General features: G+C 33.5%; 1 protein-coding gene across 1 annotated transcript; it reads left to right on the forward strand.

Moving 5' to 3' along the window:
* The first annotated feature begins 1,136 nt into the window (after positions 1-1,136).
* On the forward strand, positions 1,137-21,104 carry LOC132755913 (acetoacetyl-CoA synthetase-like). Its single transcript, XM_060746852.1, has 18 exons — positions 1,137-1,375; positions 3,659-3,762; positions 6,062-6,179; positions 6,485-6,598; positions 6,823-6,920; positions 7,407-7,521; positions 7,802-7,880; positions 8,282-8,432; positions 8,913-8,993; positions 10,107-10,231; positions 11,141-11,205; positions 11,467-11,589; positions 12,761-12,874; positions 13,344-13,469; positions 13,984-14,053; positions 14,309-14,367; positions 14,852-15,057; positions 15,321-21,104. Exons 1-18 carry the CDS (start codon positions 1,261-1,263, stop codon positions 15,456-15,458), a joined length of 2,001 nt encoding a protein of 666 aa, XP_060602835.1. The 5' UTR covers positions 1,137-1,260; the 3' UTR covers positions 15,459-21,104.

The following is a 21,104-nucleotide window of genomic DNA, read 5'->3' on the forward strand; positions in this document are numbered from 1 at the left end:
TTTTGGTTGTGTGACTAAAGCTGTATTTTCAATTTGGTTTAAAGTCACAATGCCACCTGTTTTCAAAAAAGCAGAACCTTAATTAGATTAAATAGACTAATAAATTAAACTTCATTTTATGATTAAGTACTGATTTCACACAACAGAATATAAATGCATATGGTATGCACGACGTTACGTCAATTCCAAGCCGTGTCTGTCCTCGAACAGAAACAATGTACATATTGTACAGTTAATTCGACTTGCCAGTGACCAAACATATGGTTCGAGACACAAAAACAGACGTCCCACTGTGCACGGGGGAAAATGTATCAAAATAATCACTATGAAATAAATAAATCTATAAATAGGCCATATACATTAAAGGATCTTTGTTTCCCCTCCTGCGACCCAACAATGTTTTGTTTTATGCCATAAGTAGATCTAGAATCATATTTACTGGTCCGGTCTGTACCGGGTTTTTTTAGGGTGTTGGTCATATTTGTCACGAAATAAATAAAGATATTTACTTCAAAACCTGGAGAAACCGAGGCGACACGTGTGATATAGTATTCGACGATCTCTAGATAGTATTTGTCGGTCAAAAATGACCAGGAGAGACCGGGAAACACCGAGAGAATACCGGCAAATAGTTATTTTATAGTTGGATTATTTTAATTTTTACATAATGCAGCCGTCTGTTAAATAATGTTATAGATCTAGCACATCCAGATAAGTCATGTACAATACACGTCCCACATTTGTTACAAGTATACATATTACAGGCTAGTGTAGATTTAATGCAATATTTCTACTGTTAAGTCCAATGAGTAGCTACACATATATTCTTAGATAAGAATAAGGGTGTCATCGTTCAATAACACTGTAATTATTTGTAATTTCGCGCCTAATCAAACTTTTACTATTAGTGGTCCTCAAAAATCCGTAGATATACCGGATACCGATATTCAGTCTATAGATACTCGAAATCTCACGCGATATATTCTTACGCTAGAAACTCAATGTTTTTCAAATGAAAGATCTATCGCAACGAATATAGTGTATTCATTTCAATGTCTACCCTTTTATTTTGCTGGATCAAAAATTAAAACTGACCCTACAGTGCTATTTTATTAACGCCCTATTTTAAACCGGAAGTAAAAAACCGGTAGCGTAGTCACTTCCTGTTTATGTGTTGACAGGTCACACATTGCTGTCAAACAAGTCAATTCGTTACAAATTGTAAAATTTACTGGTTTATGATCATTTTTACAACTTAAAATGGATGCAGGAGACGGCATAAAAGGAAAGGTTATGTGGAAACCAAATCGAAGTAAAGTGACAAAAATGGATTTGCTGAGGAAACGAATAAATGAGAAATACTCAGTGAAACTTGGTATTAAAACACTAAATTACTGACTAAAGTAATTAGTAAAATTGTTAATTAAAAATAAGCAGATGGTTGCTATGCACAGAAAATTATGCTATATTTACTTGATCATGTTAATGGATGTCTATTCACTATTATTTAAATTTCTTTAACATGAGACAGGTGTTCGACCAAAACCCTCTAGAAGTGTATTTTTTATGTTAAATGTGTAGAAATATTTGATATGTTATTTTCTTTCAATTTTCTTCATTTATAAAATAATTGACACTGACGTTTAGGTATGTAACTTCTCACTTATTTTCTACAACTCCCAATTAACATTTATTCCCCAAATTTTAAAGTCTTTGGTACAAATTTTGGTACAACCCAAACTTTGGGAATGGATTTCTCTGAAAAGGAAGTGGAACTGTCATTTCAGTTATTTCAAATTACATGTAGATGAAACATCTCAAAGAAAAAATCTGGGTTTAAGTTTTAGTACTTTTACATGCAACATACCAGTCATTAAAACTACTCGCAGTTTTTACTTGAAACTTAATAAGTATTCAGGATCATGATAATCATAAGTCACTTTCCGTGGCCTATTACTCTGTCATAAACTTTGACTGAATTATGGCCCTTCTTAAATTACAAAGAAATTCTTTGGTCAATATCCAAGATTCATATATGCCTTGTATTCTTTTAAAATGAAATCTTCCTCTTTGTTAATTCCTACATTATCAAGTCTCTTGTTTTCCTATTACGCAGGGGAAAATTCTAGTGATTCTGGTGATTGTCTGTACTCTGCTTTGAAATCTGATTAAAAGAAAGTATTATTTGAAATAACTGTTTAAATAAATCATCATACCAAAGAAAACAAACCTATTTTTAGCTTGACTTCAGGGTTCTCGGGGACGCTTATTTCGGCGTCCCGGTACGCATGTTTATTGCAGCTGGACGCAAATATTTCAGAGCAAGGATTCCACATACGCTTAATTTTGCCCGGGGACGCATAAACATTACCGATTGTTTACAACCACAAATACACAAATGCGTCAGCGCGTGTCAGTCTATAGGTAGGCGGTCCTATGCACATCGACCCGTGAAGCAATTAGCCAATCAGCGATAACGCTTCCGATCATTATCACGCAATAGTGATCAGACTAATGTATACACGCGCTGTACAGTACATGTTAATTACAAGATATATCACGAGGTGATAATTTTATATCTTTGATCAACCAGTTGATTGGAAATTAGCAATTTTACCGACAAAAGGATAAAATTATCGAAACTATTTACGCCGCAAGTTTAAAGACTGTTTCTCAAATTACAATTGAGTGTAATTTTGAATGATTGTCGAATATTTTCGGCATTATAATGATTGTCGAATATTTTCGGCATTTTCTAGGCACAATTTTGCTTTAGTTTTCATTCTTGCAAAAAACTTTCTATAAGAGTATTAAGAATTTTAAGATATTGTGCCGAAATGCCAGGTACACATACGCTTTTTCTCTATCCGAAAAATTGATCCCGAACATCGGCGATTTCACGTTCGCCAGAAACCCTCAAATTTCGCAAAAAATTCTCGGTTTCAAAGCCAAAACATGCGAATGAATTGTTTCTTTATTATTTAATCAACATTAAATCTTTAAATGTCGATCTTTAAATTGCCCCCCTTTTGAAGATATTTGCTAAAATAATCGTCGATCGGATGAATCTCTTACACACTGTGTGAATTTCTGTACACGATTTCCTATTCATTCCGCTAAACCGTAAACGCTGCCTATATACAATTACGTTTTTTTTTAACAAATACAAACTTTTTGTCTTAAGAGTGGACTTATTTAACCAGAGAAAAATTTGGTATAAAAGTGAAAAAAAATATTTTTTTTCCATGGGTTGATGCATTATAATGAAATAATTTCATAATAAATATTAACAACAAAACAATAATTATACTATGTAGTTCAGAGTTTCTTTTGAATAACTATTTACTTTGGAAGTCTCTTGAACATTCAAAATATCAGCAATGCTATTGTGAACATTGAATAACTAATCTGTAAACATATTAATTGCAACGCGCTTTAGGACTCCAACTTTTTCAGGGTTGGGAGTCCATGGACTCCATGTTTTAAAGTCCTAGTGAGAACCCTGGACTTTTATAAGGATAGGGAGGGCTATTGGAATTGAAACCATTCGAAATGAAAGCCAATGGTAATGGAAACTATAAGTGCAGCAGATGGCTCTCCCTTGTATTTTTATGCAGACATTTTCATTGGTGATGTACATACTTTTTTTATTTTTTAGAATCCTACAGAGAGTTTCATAGATGGTCATGCGATAATTATCCCGAGTTCTGGGAAGAAGTCTGGCATTTTACTGAAGTAATTCATTCTCAGCCCTTTAAAAGTGTAAGTATTACAGTGAAAAAAAAAATCATAACAAATCTTTTTTATTTGTTCTTGAACAACAAATCTTTGTTACTCATTTAAAAACAATTTTATGTCTCAGTAAAATAAATTAATACATAAGCAGTAATAGGGTTGGACACCGGTTCCCGGTATCGGTCCTATACCGAATAGTAACTTCGTAAATTACCGGTATATACCGTTTCGTAAAATACCGGTACTGGATTTGATACTTTTGTAATTTTGTAAAAAAAAATAATTAAATAGTCAATATGTCAAAAAAATAAGAAGATTTTTAAATAAAAACAGCCTACAAACACTTAAAACAAACTATGATCTAGTATTATCATGCGGCGAGTACGGCTTTCGCGGCAAAGTTGAAGTTTGTGACGCGATATTTTTGTAAAAGTATTGTGCCGCTTATGTTCAAGATAATAATATTTTTGTACTCGGCAGGAAAATATAATTATTTAAACTGATTTTGGTAAAAGTTTGTAAGTTTTAAATGTCAAAGAAACAACGAGAAAACAAATCAAATACTTGAGTAATCATCGGCACATAGCACACAGTCCTTCTAAACACATCGCACACAGCTCTTGCCGTAAATCCAACATATGACAATTGTTAATTCAAACAATGCTTTTAAAAAATAATTAAATCCTTTTTTCAGTTTAAGTCTCTAAACACTCATAATGAATACATATTTAATGTTTCCAGGTTCTTTTCTTTCATTACCACATGTACAAATCCACACGTAAATTACGATTTGAACATAAATGAGGCCAAAATATGGCTCCTTTTGTTTTTGGTGTAACACTGAATTATTATTAAAGATGTATACATTTTCTTAACAAAAGAATGCTGACAGAACTTCAATCAAAAAGTGTGAATGTCGGCGGCTCTTTGATGGTGATAGAGTAACAACATCAAAGGGAGGCATATTCTTTTGAATAGCCTATTATGCACCTGTCAAATGTCAACTTGTGTGTATTACACATTTAGATCTGTGATACTTAAAACAACTGAAACATTTTTCATATAGTGTTTTGTAGGATTTTTTGCAAATGTTGGCTAGTATTTTTGCGTATTTGAGCAGTATTGAATTATGCAATTTGGTGAGGACAATACCCTTTTTTTCTGTAGCAAGATGTTCACGGCACATGCTATTGAAAAATGAAAGATGTATAAAATTGAAAGGTAATTCAATATTAATAAATACCAAATCCTTATTTTTTGTAAAGCATAGGTATTTGCTTTTATGACTTTTACAAGGACTTTATATTAGGTTACCATGAAAATGTAAACAAGTCATTTTGGAAACAGTCTGTGCATATACATGTTTTTTCCAAATTTCTAAGTTAATTACTGGTTGGAAAAATATGTTTTGTGCTGTTGTAGTATAACAGCCTTGGAAAAATATAAGTGACTTTTTGAAAAAGCATCTAATGAAATTTCCCTTACATGTAATTCCAAATTGCAAAGTTAGCCAACCAATCCAGTGATTTCATTTATTACAGTAAACAATAATGTGGTTTAAACAAGAATATCAGCATCAGAATAAAATTTCTACACAGTTATAATAATAGCTGTAAGAAAATAATAGATTACCAACTGTCTTAAATTCTTTTAGATGTAGAGATATTAAGATTAAAACAATAATTTGTAGACTTCTCAGCTGCAGACCGCTGTCTTGCATAAGATATTTTTCTGTGTTTAAATTATGTCATGTTCTTTTGATGAAAAAGTAAAAGTATTTTACAATTAACATGTGTAAATGTTATAAAAAAGAGTAAACACAAAACAACAAAACATCCATGGAACTTGAGAAAAGTATACTTTATAGCATAAAATTTCAGAAAGACCAGTAATGTAGCATATTTATTTTCTAGCACTACATGTTATATCTCTTCAGTTCTTATACTTGCAGCAAAGGATTTGATGTGGTATTGTAAAAGTATCAGTATCGATAAAATACCCGTATCGTTTCATCAGTACCGGTATCGGTATGGGACCGTTTCGTGAAGAACGATATCCAACCCTAAACAGTAAAACTTCTAAATTTTGTAAAAACTGTTATTTTCTTGATGAACATTTAGGTCGGACACTGAGACTTACACCTTAGATTTTTTCGGGAGGACCATTATGCATTTTAACGTAGGCTGGCACAGGAGCAGAACGATGCCCCACCTACCTGCTAGTTGGATAGCTTTCTTAGTTACTTTCTATATTCTCTAGCTTTATCAACTTAAACTTTAAATTTTAGCTTGAGATAGATCTTATTTTGATTTAATTTATTTACTAGGTTATTGACAAGACCAAAAGTATCACAGAAATACCAGAGTGGTTTAATGGCTCCAGACTGAATTTTGCAGAGAACTTACTGAAGTATGATGATGATAGAGTAGCAATTTACTCAACAGGTATCAGCATTTTGTAAAATTACTGTATTACCTCAAGTAAGGACATCAAATTAACAGCATTGAGAGTGATAAAAAAAGCCATTTCATAATTTCTTGTACACAATAGCAAAGTATGCTTAGTTTTCATTGACTTTGAACATATCACACAAAAGGCTATGTGGACTTAAAATAGATTCATTATTTTAAATGTAGTAAATGTTCACAGTCTTATTCAATACATCGGAAATTAATATGGTCAGTTAAGGCAGAAAATTTATATGACTGTTTTTCTGTTAATTTGAGCATTCATGTATTCCTGTGTATAGGTGAAGGTAGGGAGACAATAGAGAAGATCACCTTCAAGGAATTGAGGCAGAAAGTAGCTGTCTACGCCTCAGCAATGAGGAGACTTGGTGTTCAGATTGGAGACAGGGTTGTTGGTAAGTCGGTGTTCATAATCTTTGTTTGTGTGGGACATTGTGTGATCTATTACATCTCATCGTGGACACATGTTTTTTTTTTTATTCTTTGGCATGTTTTTGTATTACATGATCATTGGTTCAGTATGTTTGTCTTAATATTAAAAAGATTTTGTTTAATTTTGCTATTGTAAATATGTAAGTTACGATTGTTACCTATTGAAATGATGTGAATTTATTTATAGGGTATATACCAAACTGTCCTGAGGCAGTGATAGCTATGTTAGCTGCAGCTAGTATTGGTGCAATATGGAGCTCTACATCTCCTGATTTTGGTGTTGTGGTAAATAATTCATACCTTAATTTATTCGTGATAATTATATAAAACAGAGTCTTTATTTTTGCAATTTAAAGGTAAACTTTCAAAGAGACAGGCTGCCACTGCCATTTTCTTAGCACAGGGGTTTAGTTACTAAGTGATCCACACTATATGTGACTCATAATGAAAATCACACAGAGTCCATTTAACAATGTAAGCTGTTTATTTATTCTTGGTGCCATTTTGACAGGTATATTTTTAGATTGTAAAGAATTTGATAATGTTACAAAATTGAAAAGCATGGTCAAATTGAGACCATCAAGAAGAAATGTCTTGACCTATCTGTGATCTCTAAAAGTTATTGCATCAAGGAACACTAAAGTTGTTTAGCATGTGCCCATTCAAACTTTTAGGGTCAATGAATCTCCTTCTTTCTGCACATTAATAGTTTCATTTCTTATTCTACTTAAACGAAACCTTTCTCAGGACTTTAAACTTGATATTTTTTAGGGCGTGCTAGACAGATTTTCCCAGATTCAGCCAAAAATGATATTTAGTGTTAATGCAGTACATTACAATGGAAAAGTGCACGACCATCTTGAAAAGTTAGAAAATGTTGTTAATGGTAAAACAGAGTTTTCATTTAATAAGTTGGCATAAATCTTTAATTTTATCAAATAGATTTATTTATTATGTTTATTAATTACCAGTTCTTAATTAAAAAATTTTGAATTTTAGTACAAAAGGAAAAGATGATGGGATATTCAGCCATAAAGATATACATGTATTTGATTGAGACACAGTGGTGAACATATATTATCATTTTAATACTTCTATAAGCACTGGATGAATGTTAAAGTACACATGTGTAAAGAACATTTAGAATGTATATATGTATATTTTAGGGTTACCAGATTTGGAGAAAGTTGTTGTGATCCCCTTCGTTCCATCAGCTTCATGTAATATTTCAAACATCAAAAACAGGTATGATTACATATAGTCCAGACATTATTGTTATAGATTTGATATCGAGTGAGATTGGAGATAAGAGCACCTCGCTAAATATTGCTTGAATGATTAAATGTTTAATTTCCCCTTTTCACTCACTGAAATGCACTTTAAGACGTCTTATTCCTATCTTCACACCGACTTATATACCATCATGAATGAAAAATGAAAGAATCTGCGAAAAAAGTGATAATTTTTCTGCTTTGTGCTCATGATTTTTTGGAAGCATCTAGAGGTACTGCTCCAAACCTGTAGTAAGTTAAATTCTTTAATTTCACCGACAAACTTCATCCTATTTTTCATTGATTCCTAATTGTAAATTTTTTTAAATACCTCTTCCATTTTGCAATATTAAGGGATTTGTTCATTTTTTTCAGTACCATGTTGGAAGATTTTTACCAATCAGGATTGGTAGATGGAAAATGTCCGCCCCTGTCATTTGAACAAGTCCCGTTTAATCATCCCATGTATATTATGTATTCGTCTGGTACGACGGGGGCGCCAAAATGTATGGTACATTCTGCAGGGGTAAGTTCACTGACCATTCTGTTTTCTTACTTGAACTAAAATTTTAAAGACTTTTTGTTATTATTTATATAGTTTACACTCTAGACTAATTGTTGCTGATGTCATAAAATTCTACATAAATTGCCGCATGGGTGCAATCCTCGTCGGGGGCCGGCAAACCGTTGTTTCCGTATGAAAGAAACTACAGTCATTGCTTGATACTGGTTGGTTCCAGGAATAGATTTGGGAGTGTTTATAGCTTCCAACACAATGGAACTTAAACAAATTTGTATAAACTAAACTAAAATTTAATATGATCACGATCCGAGTAAAGTTTGAACTATAACTCGTGCAAGAGACAGACACCTCAACAAGGAAACTACAGACCCAATGACTTTTTTTAGCTTACTTTCTTGAAAAAATTTCTTAAAACCAAACAGTTAGTTGACATTAAAGGGCCCAACATGGAAATGTCATGTATTGGCTATGCTTTATTTTCAGGGCACATTAATGAAACATCTAGAGGAACATTTGATACAGAGTGATATGACCAGAGATGATATAATGTTATATTATACAACAGTAGGTATAGTAGTATCTTATAAAGGTCAATGATAACATACAAATTATTATCACATGTAGATATGTTGATAAACATCTTTAATAGGTGTTGCCATTATGTAGTTTTATACCTCATGTGACTTGGTTTCTTTGCCATATATAAATTTTAATAGGAGTGTATGTGGCTGAGTGGTTAAGATCTAAGGGTGTGGATCGTCGAATAAGTGACGATCCGATCCGAACCACGATTCAGCACTTACGATTCACAAATCGAACCACAGATCTTTTGTTATCAAGACAGCCATAAAAACATGTACATTAGTTATAAAAACATGTTTATTTAAAACAAACAACAATACTAAACATTAAACATATAAAATATAAACTATGTTTATGTTTTTATTCTTTGGATGAGTATTTTGGTTTTGTTGTTTTGAAACCAATTACTTCCTAGCTCAGCATCATGGTACATGGTCTTTAACCTGCAAATTGCATTAAGGTAAACTTCATATAGTTTATACTCAAATCGTATTTTTCTCGATTTTAAGAGTTTTAGAAACAGTGAATGTATATAAAAAAAAGTTAGAACGCGATCCACGATCTCTGGGATTACAAATATTCAAAATCGATTTTTTTTACTTTGATTCGCGATTATCCGAGTACTCGGATACTTGCCCCAGCCCTATTAAGATCATTGAAGTCAACCACTTGACCCTCACTTTTCTTGGTTCGAATCTTGCTAGGGACTTTGGATTCTTTCATTTGAGGAAGCTATCCAGCTAGGTTACAGAACATTGGTGGGTCTACTCAGGTGCCCATTTTATCTGAAATAATGCACAGAGGTGTCCAAAGTCTTCCTCCATCAGAAAGGCTGGACATGACCTCTACTTAACCCAACCTCAAAAAAGTGAAAAATTTTAAAAATCAATATCGTCTAGTTATGAAATATTACTATCCATAAGTTTTTGGGGTATTTTACCATAAACAATCAATGTACATAATACTTTGTAATTGTTGCGTCATTAAACAGCATTTTGATATCAAAATAATTACTTTATTATAAATGTTTAGGACTATACGAAATTTTTAAATTGGGATATAAACAATTTTGTATACATAGATTAATTTCTTTAGGTTGGTTGGATGATGTGGAACTGGCTGGTTTCAGTCCTGGCTGTTGGTGCAGGTATAGTGTTATATGATGGTTCCCCACTCATTCCACATGCTAACATTCTTTGGGATATCATTGAGAAATTAGGGTAAGACATCAATTTGATAAAAGTTTAAAATGTGTATGTGTACATGTAATAATTTAAGCTCAATTGTGATGAAAATTTAGAGTTTCTGTAAAAACAACTCAAATATGCACCTGGCACTTGATTGGGGGATTGAGCCTGTGAGTTGCAGGTATCTTTACTGTAACCACCTTCTCACATGGCAATTGCTGAATTGATAAAGGATTTGCATCTCCTCACACCATTTTCTGTACAGTTTTGTTTTATTGGAGCTATCACCTTAGAAATGTTTTGCTCTGTTGAATTTGATGGCCACCGTAGCTAAAACTAGAGGTCTGCTTTAAAGAATTTAAGTGTTAAAATTGGAAAAGGATAATGATGCTAAATAGGAATGATAATTTGGTCTTGTACAAAATATGGCAGAAAGTGGTAATGCATTTTAGAACAAGATTGTCACTAGAGATAAGAATAGAAAAAATGTGTTAACTGCCTATGTGTGTTTACAGATTTTTATTTAACTCAATAGAAGTGAACCTTTGTGGTCCTTTACAAAAAATTGGTCTGCTGAGGATGATATGAGGGCTGTCAAACATGAAACTAGAAATTTACTTTAAACAATGTTATCTTCACAACCCTTGGGCTATCTAAGGATTGCTGACAGCGTGGGTTCAAACCCTGTCAGCGGCAAGCTGTTGTTTCTTTGAACAAGAAACTTTATAGTCATTGCTACATGTAAGTACTGGTTAGTTCCAGGAACAGATTCAAGAGTGTCTCAGTAAGCATATAGCTCCCAACAGACTAAAATAATTTCATATAAATTAATCCTTGGGAAAATTTTGGTAAAACTCGATGTGATTTGTCAAATAATTTTATTTCTTTTTTGTTTAAACAAGGAATAGGTTTTAAGAAATTATTTATTCAATATATTTCTAGTGTAACAGTATTGGGGACAAGTGCAAAATGGATTGCTGTGATGGAAAACAAGGGATTAAAACCAGGTAAAGTGTGTAAATATCTTTCCTAATACTTATTTTTTTTTACCAGTCTGCGTCCTTATTAGTGATACATAAATTTGTATTATTAAGATAACTTTTCCTCCTAGCCTTAGAGCATTTATCTGATAAGGGGACATAACCCAAAATTGAGTACTTAAATTTTCTCAAAATATTTAGGTTGTGAATAATGTTCTAGTTATTCATAATGATTAATTTCTGTATATCAATATGTTTTAATGAAATTGATTATTGTATTATATCCAGGTACAACTCATAATTTGGAGTCACTAAAGATGATATTATCTACTGGTTCCCCTCTCATGCCACAGAGCTATGATTATGTGTACAGGGAAATTAAACAAGACCTGTTGCTGGGTTCCATCACTGGTAAGTTTTATCCTGGGAAGAATAAAGATTTGTGCATAATCTAATTGGTTATGTTAGAGAACTGGAATTGTGTGATGTCACTAAGTCTCTTACTTCTAGCCACAATAATGAAAGGCATGTTTATTTCTTCATTTGGTTTGTTTAACAGTCATACCAACGTAATGAAGGTCAAATGGCTAATTTTGTGGTTTTATGGTGTAGGAAAACCTGAAATGCCTGCCAATGCATTATTTCAGACACAAGCAAGCTTCAGAGTAGAACCACTGACCTTCCTTAAGCTAGCTGGATAGTTTTCTCACATGAATGAATTCCTAGTCCCAGTTCGAAATTTTAGGCGTATGCTCAGGGATTGAAAAGCCACTCGTCCGCTTGTATTTACAAGTAGACTTCAATGCAGGACGAGTACAACATTGTTGTATGCTTCTCCAGCGGGACGAGCAATAATCTGCCAATGTAATAGAAAGCAAGAATTTTCAAAATCAGTTTGTTTACATTTAACGATGGAAAACTGGAAACAAAGCTTGTGTGTTTAGGTTATGTATAATTTGTGCACTTTATAAAGCTCTAAAAGCATTGTTAATTGGATACGGGTGTGACTGGAATGTGCCTGACAATGCTCTATAAAGTGTGTGATTTATACATAACCTAAAACACAAGCTTTGTTTCCGGTTTTGTTTTGTTAAATTTATGTAAACAAATTGATTATGAGAAGTTTTAGCGGTCTCTTGCATGGGCGAGGTTCTATTGCATCGGCAAAGTTTATCTTGAAAATCAAGTCAAAAATGCCAGATTAGTAGCAAAGCATGTGGGTCAAGTAGAAATTTGAAGCCAGTCGTCCTGCAGGAAGTTTGATTTTCATCACATGTCTAAAATTTCTGTAATGTATGAGCGATGCTTCTTCATTGAAATTTAAAGATTGGAAGAATGTTATACATATTCGCATATGTAAAAATGAATAAATGCTTTAGCCTGGTTTGTTTCAAAAAATTGTTTAAATGTATATAATCTCATATAAAAAATATTGTAACATTGAAAGTTCATGAGCTGTATTATTAAAATTTGCTCTTTGGTCATTATTGTATACTTCAACAACCTTGACATTCAGATTGACTCGAAGACTTTTGTTTATACAGAATTATTTGATGTTATGATATATATCATTTACATACAGGAGGGACGGATATTATTGCCTGTTTTATGGGTCAGACGTGGACAGAGCCAGTGTACAGAGGAGAGATACAGCAAATGGTTCTTGGGTGTGACATGAAAACATATGATTTGAGTGGTCAGTATTACATTATAACTCTAGTTCTTTTACAATATCTTTTGATTGCAAAACATTATTTGTAAATGGAACAATAAATATGTAGAAAAGTGGCTATGTAATCAGTTTGCTTGATTGTTTGTGGTTACCTTGGGCTATGCTTTTAAATATAGAAAAACAAAGATCATGTGATAGCTGATGTGTTTTACTGTACAGGAAAGAATTAGACCACCATATTTTACAGTTTCAACATGTCCCTCTTACAACTGTAGAGCTATCAAGAATTCAGTACTACAGGGCATGTAAGATGTGGATTTTGTCAGCCAATTAATTTCTTTTTAGGTGCAAAGAAATGCCTTTTCTTATTGAAGTTAAGTTATTGAATCATTAAAATCACAATCTGAGTGAGGTTTTCTTCCTTTCTTTCTATGTGGTGAATCTGATAAAAAATTATTTCATCATTAACTAGACTGTATTAATGTTTCTGTAGGCAAGGAAGTGTGTGATGAGGATGGGGAGCTTGTGTGTTTAACTCCATTTCCTTCAATGCCCACAAAGTTCTGGAACGACCCACAAGGACTGAAGTACAAGAAAGCATATTTTAATGTTTATAAAGGTGAGTTTCTGTTTTTGTCCTGATTTAACCAATAACTTGCGGAATTTATTTGCCCTGCTTTGTATTTTGAAAAGTCCATTCAGATTTAAGTTATTTCAATAATAAAATACACATACAATAATTGAGCTACCTACCAACAGTGTAAAGCAGGATCAGGCTATGTAGGCTGGCCTTGTTTTATACTGGTTGCAAAGCCTAATCACTTGAGGTTCCAGCAAGTTCAAGGTTAATACAGTCTTACACTTAACCAATAATTCATGAATATACTGAATTATCATTTATAATGGTTTTATATGTACATATTTATGACTTAAATTCCACCTGAAAAAGACTAAGTATGTTTGTATAAATATTTTTTTTTCATTTCTGAACAGGCTGTTGTTGTTTTTTTGACTTTCAGCTATAACTTAGCTTATTTGTTGCTTATATTATCATCATTCCCAAACGTAAAAACATTTCAGGTTTTCAATATCTAGTGATAAATTCATTACAAGTATAATTTGTAATTTTCCAGATGTTTGGGCACATGGGGACTTCTGTAGGTTCAACAGCCAAACAGGAGGCATTGTTATGCTTGGTCGCAGGTGAGAATGTATTCTAGGTCTTTATCAAAAATATACCCTTGAGATTAAAGTTTATTATTGTCCAATACTTCATTGCCTGCTGGTATATAAATGTGTTACTGACTCAATAAGTAAATAAACAGATATTATTATTTTCATGTTACCAGGAATTTTATACACACATGAAAGTAGTATATTGAAACAGAATTTAATAAGAGAACAATTACAATGACTGTAATAATTAAAGCTGAAAGTAATAAACCTGTATATTTTCAGTGATGGTACGTTGAATCCAAATGGTGTAAGGTTTGGAAGTTCAGAGATCTATCATATAGGTAAACATGGATTTATAATCTAGGTGTCTTGTTGAAGGTCGGTAATACTACTCTCTGACATGCCTGAAATAATGCACAGTGGGGCATATGATAATTTATCTTTCCTCTGCAAGAATTGGATGTAAAGTTATGAACAGGAAACTTGGAATACTTGCTTTATCATTACAAGATGCAGTTGAGAGACAGGGGGATAATTCTGAAAGCAATATTTTTAGAGTGATCCCCCATTTAAACTTAGAATTTTTAACAGACAAGTGTTAACATTGCATGTGTTGCTGCTGTTATATATCACACAGGCTGTGTAATTCAGTAAACTGGTCATGAACCGTACATATATTTAAAACTACTTTTTAACCATTGATTTAATTTCATATTTTGTATGTGACTAGTGTACAAACATTTAATTTTTGATATAGGTCTAAATCTAATGTATCCATTAAAAAGAAGTCCTCTATATAGTATACTAATGTACTAATATTTTCAGTGGAGTCATTCAAGGAGATACAGGACAGTATTTGTGTGGCACAGCGGAAACAAGACGTGTCAGAGGAGCGTGTGATTTTGTTCCTCAAGATGGCGCAGGGTACGGAGTTCACGCAGGAACTTGTGTCCAATGTGAAAACGTGCATCAGAAAGTATCTGACAGCGAGACATGTGCCAGCTTTTATTCTTCCATGCAGTGATATACCAGTATGTAATTACTGCTATATGGCTTAACGTTCGTCTAATTTTAAAGTAACTAGATTGCAGATCAGACTGTGAATATATTTCCCCTGGAAATAAAGAAAATATATAAGGACAGCAATTGTTACACACATTCATAATCACTTTAGAATGTATTATTGTATGATTTTACAGCTGGTATAATGTATTTGAATAGATGAAACTTAATTTCAGTATGCTGTCCCTCTATAATGTATTTTTGTATGCAAACTCTCTATAATGTATTTCAGTATACAATCAGTGGGAAAAAGGTTGAAGTGGCTGTCAGGAATATGATTATGGGACAAGAAGTTGTACAGAAAGGGGCGCTGGCGAATCCTGACTGTCTTCTACAATACGGAAACATTCCAGAGTTACAGGGATACTAAACATACTTTATGTGGATTACATCCGGGATGTAACCTCTTGTGAACAAAAATTGGGGCTTCATTTTAAATATATATATTTTACCATTACTAATCTGTTTTCAGACATTTAAAATACAGACATTATTGAACAGAATGTTAATGATAGAAATGTTGAAATGAAATGTTAAGAAATACTCTTTTAAAAAACTTTTTAGTTTAGTTTTAACTTTGTTACTGATTTGGTTGTGTTTTTGTTTATTTATTTCTGCTAATATCAAAATATACATATCTAAGTGTATATCTATACGCTGTCAGGTTTCTTAGTGTATATCTACACACTTTCATGTTTCTAAGTGTATCTACACACATCCAGGTTTCTAAGTGTATATCTACACACCTCAAGGTTTCTTAGTGTATATCTACACACCTTCAGGTTTCTAAGTGTATATCTACACACATCCAGGTTTCTAAGTGTATATCTACACACCTCCATGTTTCTAAGTGTATCTTCACACCTTCAGGTTTTTAAGTGTATATCTACACACATCCAGGTTTCTAAGTGTATATCTACACACCTCCATGTTTCTAAGTGTATCTTCACACCTCCAGGTTTCTAAGTGTATATCTACACACCTTCAGGTTGCTAAGTGTAAATCTACACACATCCAGGTTTCTAAGTGTATATCTACACACCTCCAGGTTTCTAAGTGTATATCTATACACATCCAGGTTTCTAAGTGTATATCTACACACCCCAGGTTTCTAAGTGCATATCTACACACACATCCAGGTTTCTAATTGTATATGTACACACACATCGAGGTCTCTAAGTGTATATCTACACACCTCCAGGTTTCTTTGTGTATATCTACACACATCCAGGTTTCTAAGTGTACAGTAAAGACTGTCTTAGCGACCCCCTGCATACAGCGACGTTCTGTCTTTAGTGACCATATTTGGGTGCGCCGAACAGTATTTACTATATAAATGGTCTGTATGTAGCGACTCCCTGTCTAGTCCGTACAACGACCATAATTTAGTCACCCGTTACGGTATTTGAGCCGTGAACAGCGACTTTTGCAAGGGGGGCGAGGCTTGAACTAGGTGACGACTTTGGCGAAGAAGTCGCCTTCGGATCAGCGACTTTGCCTTAAACAAACTTCAGCCCGATTTTTATAATTTTCCGTCATACTTATTTACGCCGCTAGGTCTGTTAATAATTTGTTTACCTCTCAATTACAACCAATTACCGTTAATCTGCTAATTAAGAATGCGTGTCAACATCAACAAAGTTCAATTAACGCCGCAAGGCAAGAATTCACTATGTTTATCTTTCTCATTACGTATTCATTCGATTGACGAATCAGAACGCGCATGGTATCTACGGCACTTTGCATTGACCAATTGGTGACACGCTAATACACTGTGGCTGTTTGTTGACAATTACACAAAATGGCGACAGATTCAATCAATTTTCGCCGATAGAATGATTGAAGACACCTGCATATACATAATTGCTGCGGTGTTTTGGCGAGTAAAGATAAACAATGCCAAACGTCTTAAAGGTGTGGTTATATTTGAAACCTCGATTGTTAATTTTTTCGGAGCACTTATCAGTAGAAATTATGTGAAGATTTGTATCTAATGTTTTATTAATACATTGAACTCCGTAAAGTAAACAGGCTGATTATACAAAATCAAATGTCTCTACAGTAACATCTCATTAGTAAAATTGAAATTAAACATTTTTTTACAAACAGATTTATCAATATATAAAATTATATACATTATAATGAATATGTAACTTTTAAATACTAATGTTATAGTGTAGTTTATAATCTTAACCAATTATACATGCAATTTTAATACTCTCTTGTTTTTTATAAAAGATATTTGATATGTTTAATATCAATAAAAATAATTAAACCCTTAGTATGGTACTATCCTGCTTTTCAACAAAATATTGGTATGATATGTTCATATATCCGAATTATGTAGAGACTGTCCACAGTGACTCCCTGTCTATAGTGACCTTTTTTCTTTTCTCCCATCGAAGGTCACTGTAAACAGTCTTTACTGTATATGTACACACACATCAAAGTCTCTAAGTGTATATCTACACACCTTCAGGTTTCTTTGTGTATATCTACACACCTCCAGGTTTCTAAGTGTATATCTACACACCTCCAGGTTTCTATGTGTATATCTACACACATCCAGGTTTCTAAGTGTATATCTACATGCATCCAGGTTTCTAAGTGTATTATGTACACACACATCCGGGTTTCTAGGTTTCTAAGTGTATTTCTTCACACCTTCAGGTTTCTAAGTGTATATCTACACCCCCCCAGGTTTCTAAGACTTTGTGTACATATCTTTATACTTCAAGGTTTCTTAGTGTTTCCAGGTTTCTAAGTGATGATATTCTACCTTTTGATTGACAAAATGGCAAAACTGGTTGGAGAGATTTTGATGGCTCTTATGTGTCTTATTTACAATTAGTTTTAATATTTTCATTTTTTGTTAATATAATTGTGTAACATTGCTTTTGCATAATTCTCAACACCAGGGTATTATTGTATTTATTGCCCTGTCAATACTCACAATATTGAAATTTTTTACAATACAAACATTTCAATGTATAATGACCTTTTTGAATCTGAACAATTTTAAGCTCACTTATTTGAAAAATATAGAAGATTACTCATCCCAGCGCCATTGTCCGCATAGCTGGTGCCGTCACACTTTGGTTTTGGTTGTTTTTGCATGCAAATTGGCATCTCAAAATTTATCAAAAGATATAGGTTTGAACTTCACACACTTGTTCTCTGTGATTATCTTACATATTAGGTACAGGTCCCATTACCGGATTTACCTTTTACAGAGTTATGCCCCCATTTCTTACTGTCAAGCAGGGAGAATAGTCGAGCGCCTTTGTCTTTACTGACAGCTCTTGTTATTATACCCCCAAAAACGAAGTTTGGGGGGGTATATAGGAGTCACCCGGTGGTCGGTTGGTCGGTCGGGCGGGCGGTCGGTCGGTCGGTCGGTCCATACGTCCGTTGCATTTTCCTTGTCCGGACCATAACTTGAAGACTAATGGTTGGAATTCAATATAACTACATACAATGGTCAAGCACATTGAGAGGAAGTGCAGTGCACAAGAACCATAACTCTATCTTGACTAATTACAGAGTTATTGCCCTTTGTTACTTTTCCTTGTCCGGGGCATAACTTGAACACTACTGGTTGGAATTCAAAACAACTTCATACAATTGTCAAACACAATAAGGGGAAGTGCAGTGCACAAGAACCATAACTCTATCTAAAGTAATTACAGAGTTATTGCCCTTTGTTACTTTTCCATTGCTTTCTTTTGTTCGGACCATAACTTGAAGACTAATGGTTGGAATTCAATATAACTACATACAATGGTCAAGCACATTGAGAGGAAGTGCAGTGCACAAGAACCATAACTCTATCTTGACTAATTACAGAGTTATTGCCCTTTGTTACTTTTCCTTGTCCTGTGGCATAACTTGAACACTACTGGTTGGAATTCAAAACAACTTCATACAATTGTCAAACACAATAAGGGGAAGTGCAGTGCACAAGAACCATAACTCTATCTAAAGTAATTACAGAGTTATTGCCCTTTGTTACTTTTCCATTGCTTTCTTTTGTCCGGACCATAACTTGAAGACTAATGGTTGGAATTCAATATAACTACATACAATGGTCAAGCACATTGAGAGGAAGTGCAGTGCACAAGAACCATAACTCTGTCTTGACTAATTACAGAGTTATTGCCCTTTGTTACTTTTCCTTGTCCGGGGCATAACTTGAAAATTACTGGTTGGAATTCAAAACAACTTCATACAATTGTCAAACACAGTAAGGGGAAGTGCAGTGCATAAGAACCATAACTCTATCTAAAGTAATTACAGAGTTATTGCCCTTTGTTACTTTTTTCCATTGCTTTCTTTTGTCTGGAGTATAACTTGAAGACTAATTGTTGGAATTCATTATAACTTCATACAATGGTCAAGCACATTGAGAGGAAGTGCAGTGCACAAGAACCATAACTCTATCTAAAGTAATTACAGAGTTATTGCCCTTTGTTACTTTTCCATTGCTTTCTTTTGTTCGGACCATAACTTGAAGACTAATGGTTGGAATTCAATATAACTACATACAATGGTCAAGCACATTGAGAGGAAGTGCAGTGCACAAGAACCATAACTCTATCTTGACTAATTACAGAGTTATTGCCCTTTGTTACTTTTCCTTGTCCGTGGCATAACTTGAACACTACTGGTTGGAATTCAAAACAACTTCATACAATTGTCAAACACAATAAGGGGAAGTGCAGTGCACAAGAACCATAACTATATCTAAAGTAATTACAGAGTTATTGCCCTTTGTTACTTTTCCATTGCTTTCTTTTGTCCGGACCATAACTTGAAAGACTAATGGTTGGAATTCAATATAACTACATACAATGGTCAAGCACATTGAGAGGAAGTGGAGTGCACAAGAACCATAACTCTGTCTTGACTAATTACAGAGTTATTGCCCTTTGTTACTTTTCCTTGTCCGGGGCATAACTTGAAAATTACTGGTTGGAATTCAAAACAACTTCATACAATTGTCAAACACAATAAGGGGAAGTGCAGTGCATAAGAACCATAACTCTATCTAAAGTAATTACAGAGTTATTGCCCTTTGTTACTTTTCCATTGCTTTCTTTTGTCCGGAGTATAACTTGAAGACTAATTGTTGGAATTCATTATAACTACATACAATGGTCAAGCACATTGAGAGGAAGTGCAGTGCACAAGAACCATAACTCTATCTAAAGTAATTACAGAGTTATTGCCCTTTGTTACTTTTCCATTGCTTTTTTTTTGTCCGGAGCATAACTTGAAGACTAATGGTTGGAATTCAATATAACTTCATACAATGGTCAAGCACATTGAGAGGAAGTGCAGTGCGCAAGAACCATAACTCCATCTTGACAAATTACAGAGTTATTGCCCTTTGTTACTTTTCCTTGTCCAGAGCATAACTTGAAAACTACTGTTTGGAATTCAATACAACTTCATACAGTTGTCAAGGACATTAAAAGGAAGTGCAGTGCATAAGAGCCATAACTCCATTTTGACAAAATACAGAGTTACTGCCCTTTGATACTTTTCCTTGTCTGGAGCATAACTTAAAACATACTGGTTGAAATTCAAAACAACTTCATACAATGGTCAAGCACAAAAGAGGGAGGAAGTGCAGTGCACAAGAACTATAACTCCATCTTAAGTATTTATAGAGTTATTGCCCTTTGTTCCTTTTCTTTGTATTTCTGGACTTATTACAGAGTAATTCAATAAAACTTCTTCAATGGTCAACCACATTGAAAGGAAATGCAATATACAAGAACCACAACTATCTTTATTTGCCCACAACCATAACTCTATATTTCAATTCTTTTACAAGGTATTCTGTTACTAGTAACATCCTCATTTCCGAAGCAGTCTTGTGGGGGTATTAATCACTTTTAGTGATAGTTCTAGTTTTAAATGTTTTGTTATTGAGAAACTTTAGATGCATTTACATTTCATTAAATCATGATCTCACAATGGGAAGCATTTGGTAATAAAGTAGTTAAAAATA

Source organism: Ruditapes philippinarum, unplaced genomic scaffold, assembly GCF_026571515.1.
Source record: "Ruditapes philippinarum isolate M1 unplaced genomic scaffold, ASM2657151v2 ctg2208_1_1_1_1, whole genome shotgun sequence".
Classification (NCBI taxonomy): Eukaryota; Metazoa; Mollusca; class Bivalvia; order Venerida; family Veneridae; genus Ruditapes; species Ruditapes philippinarum.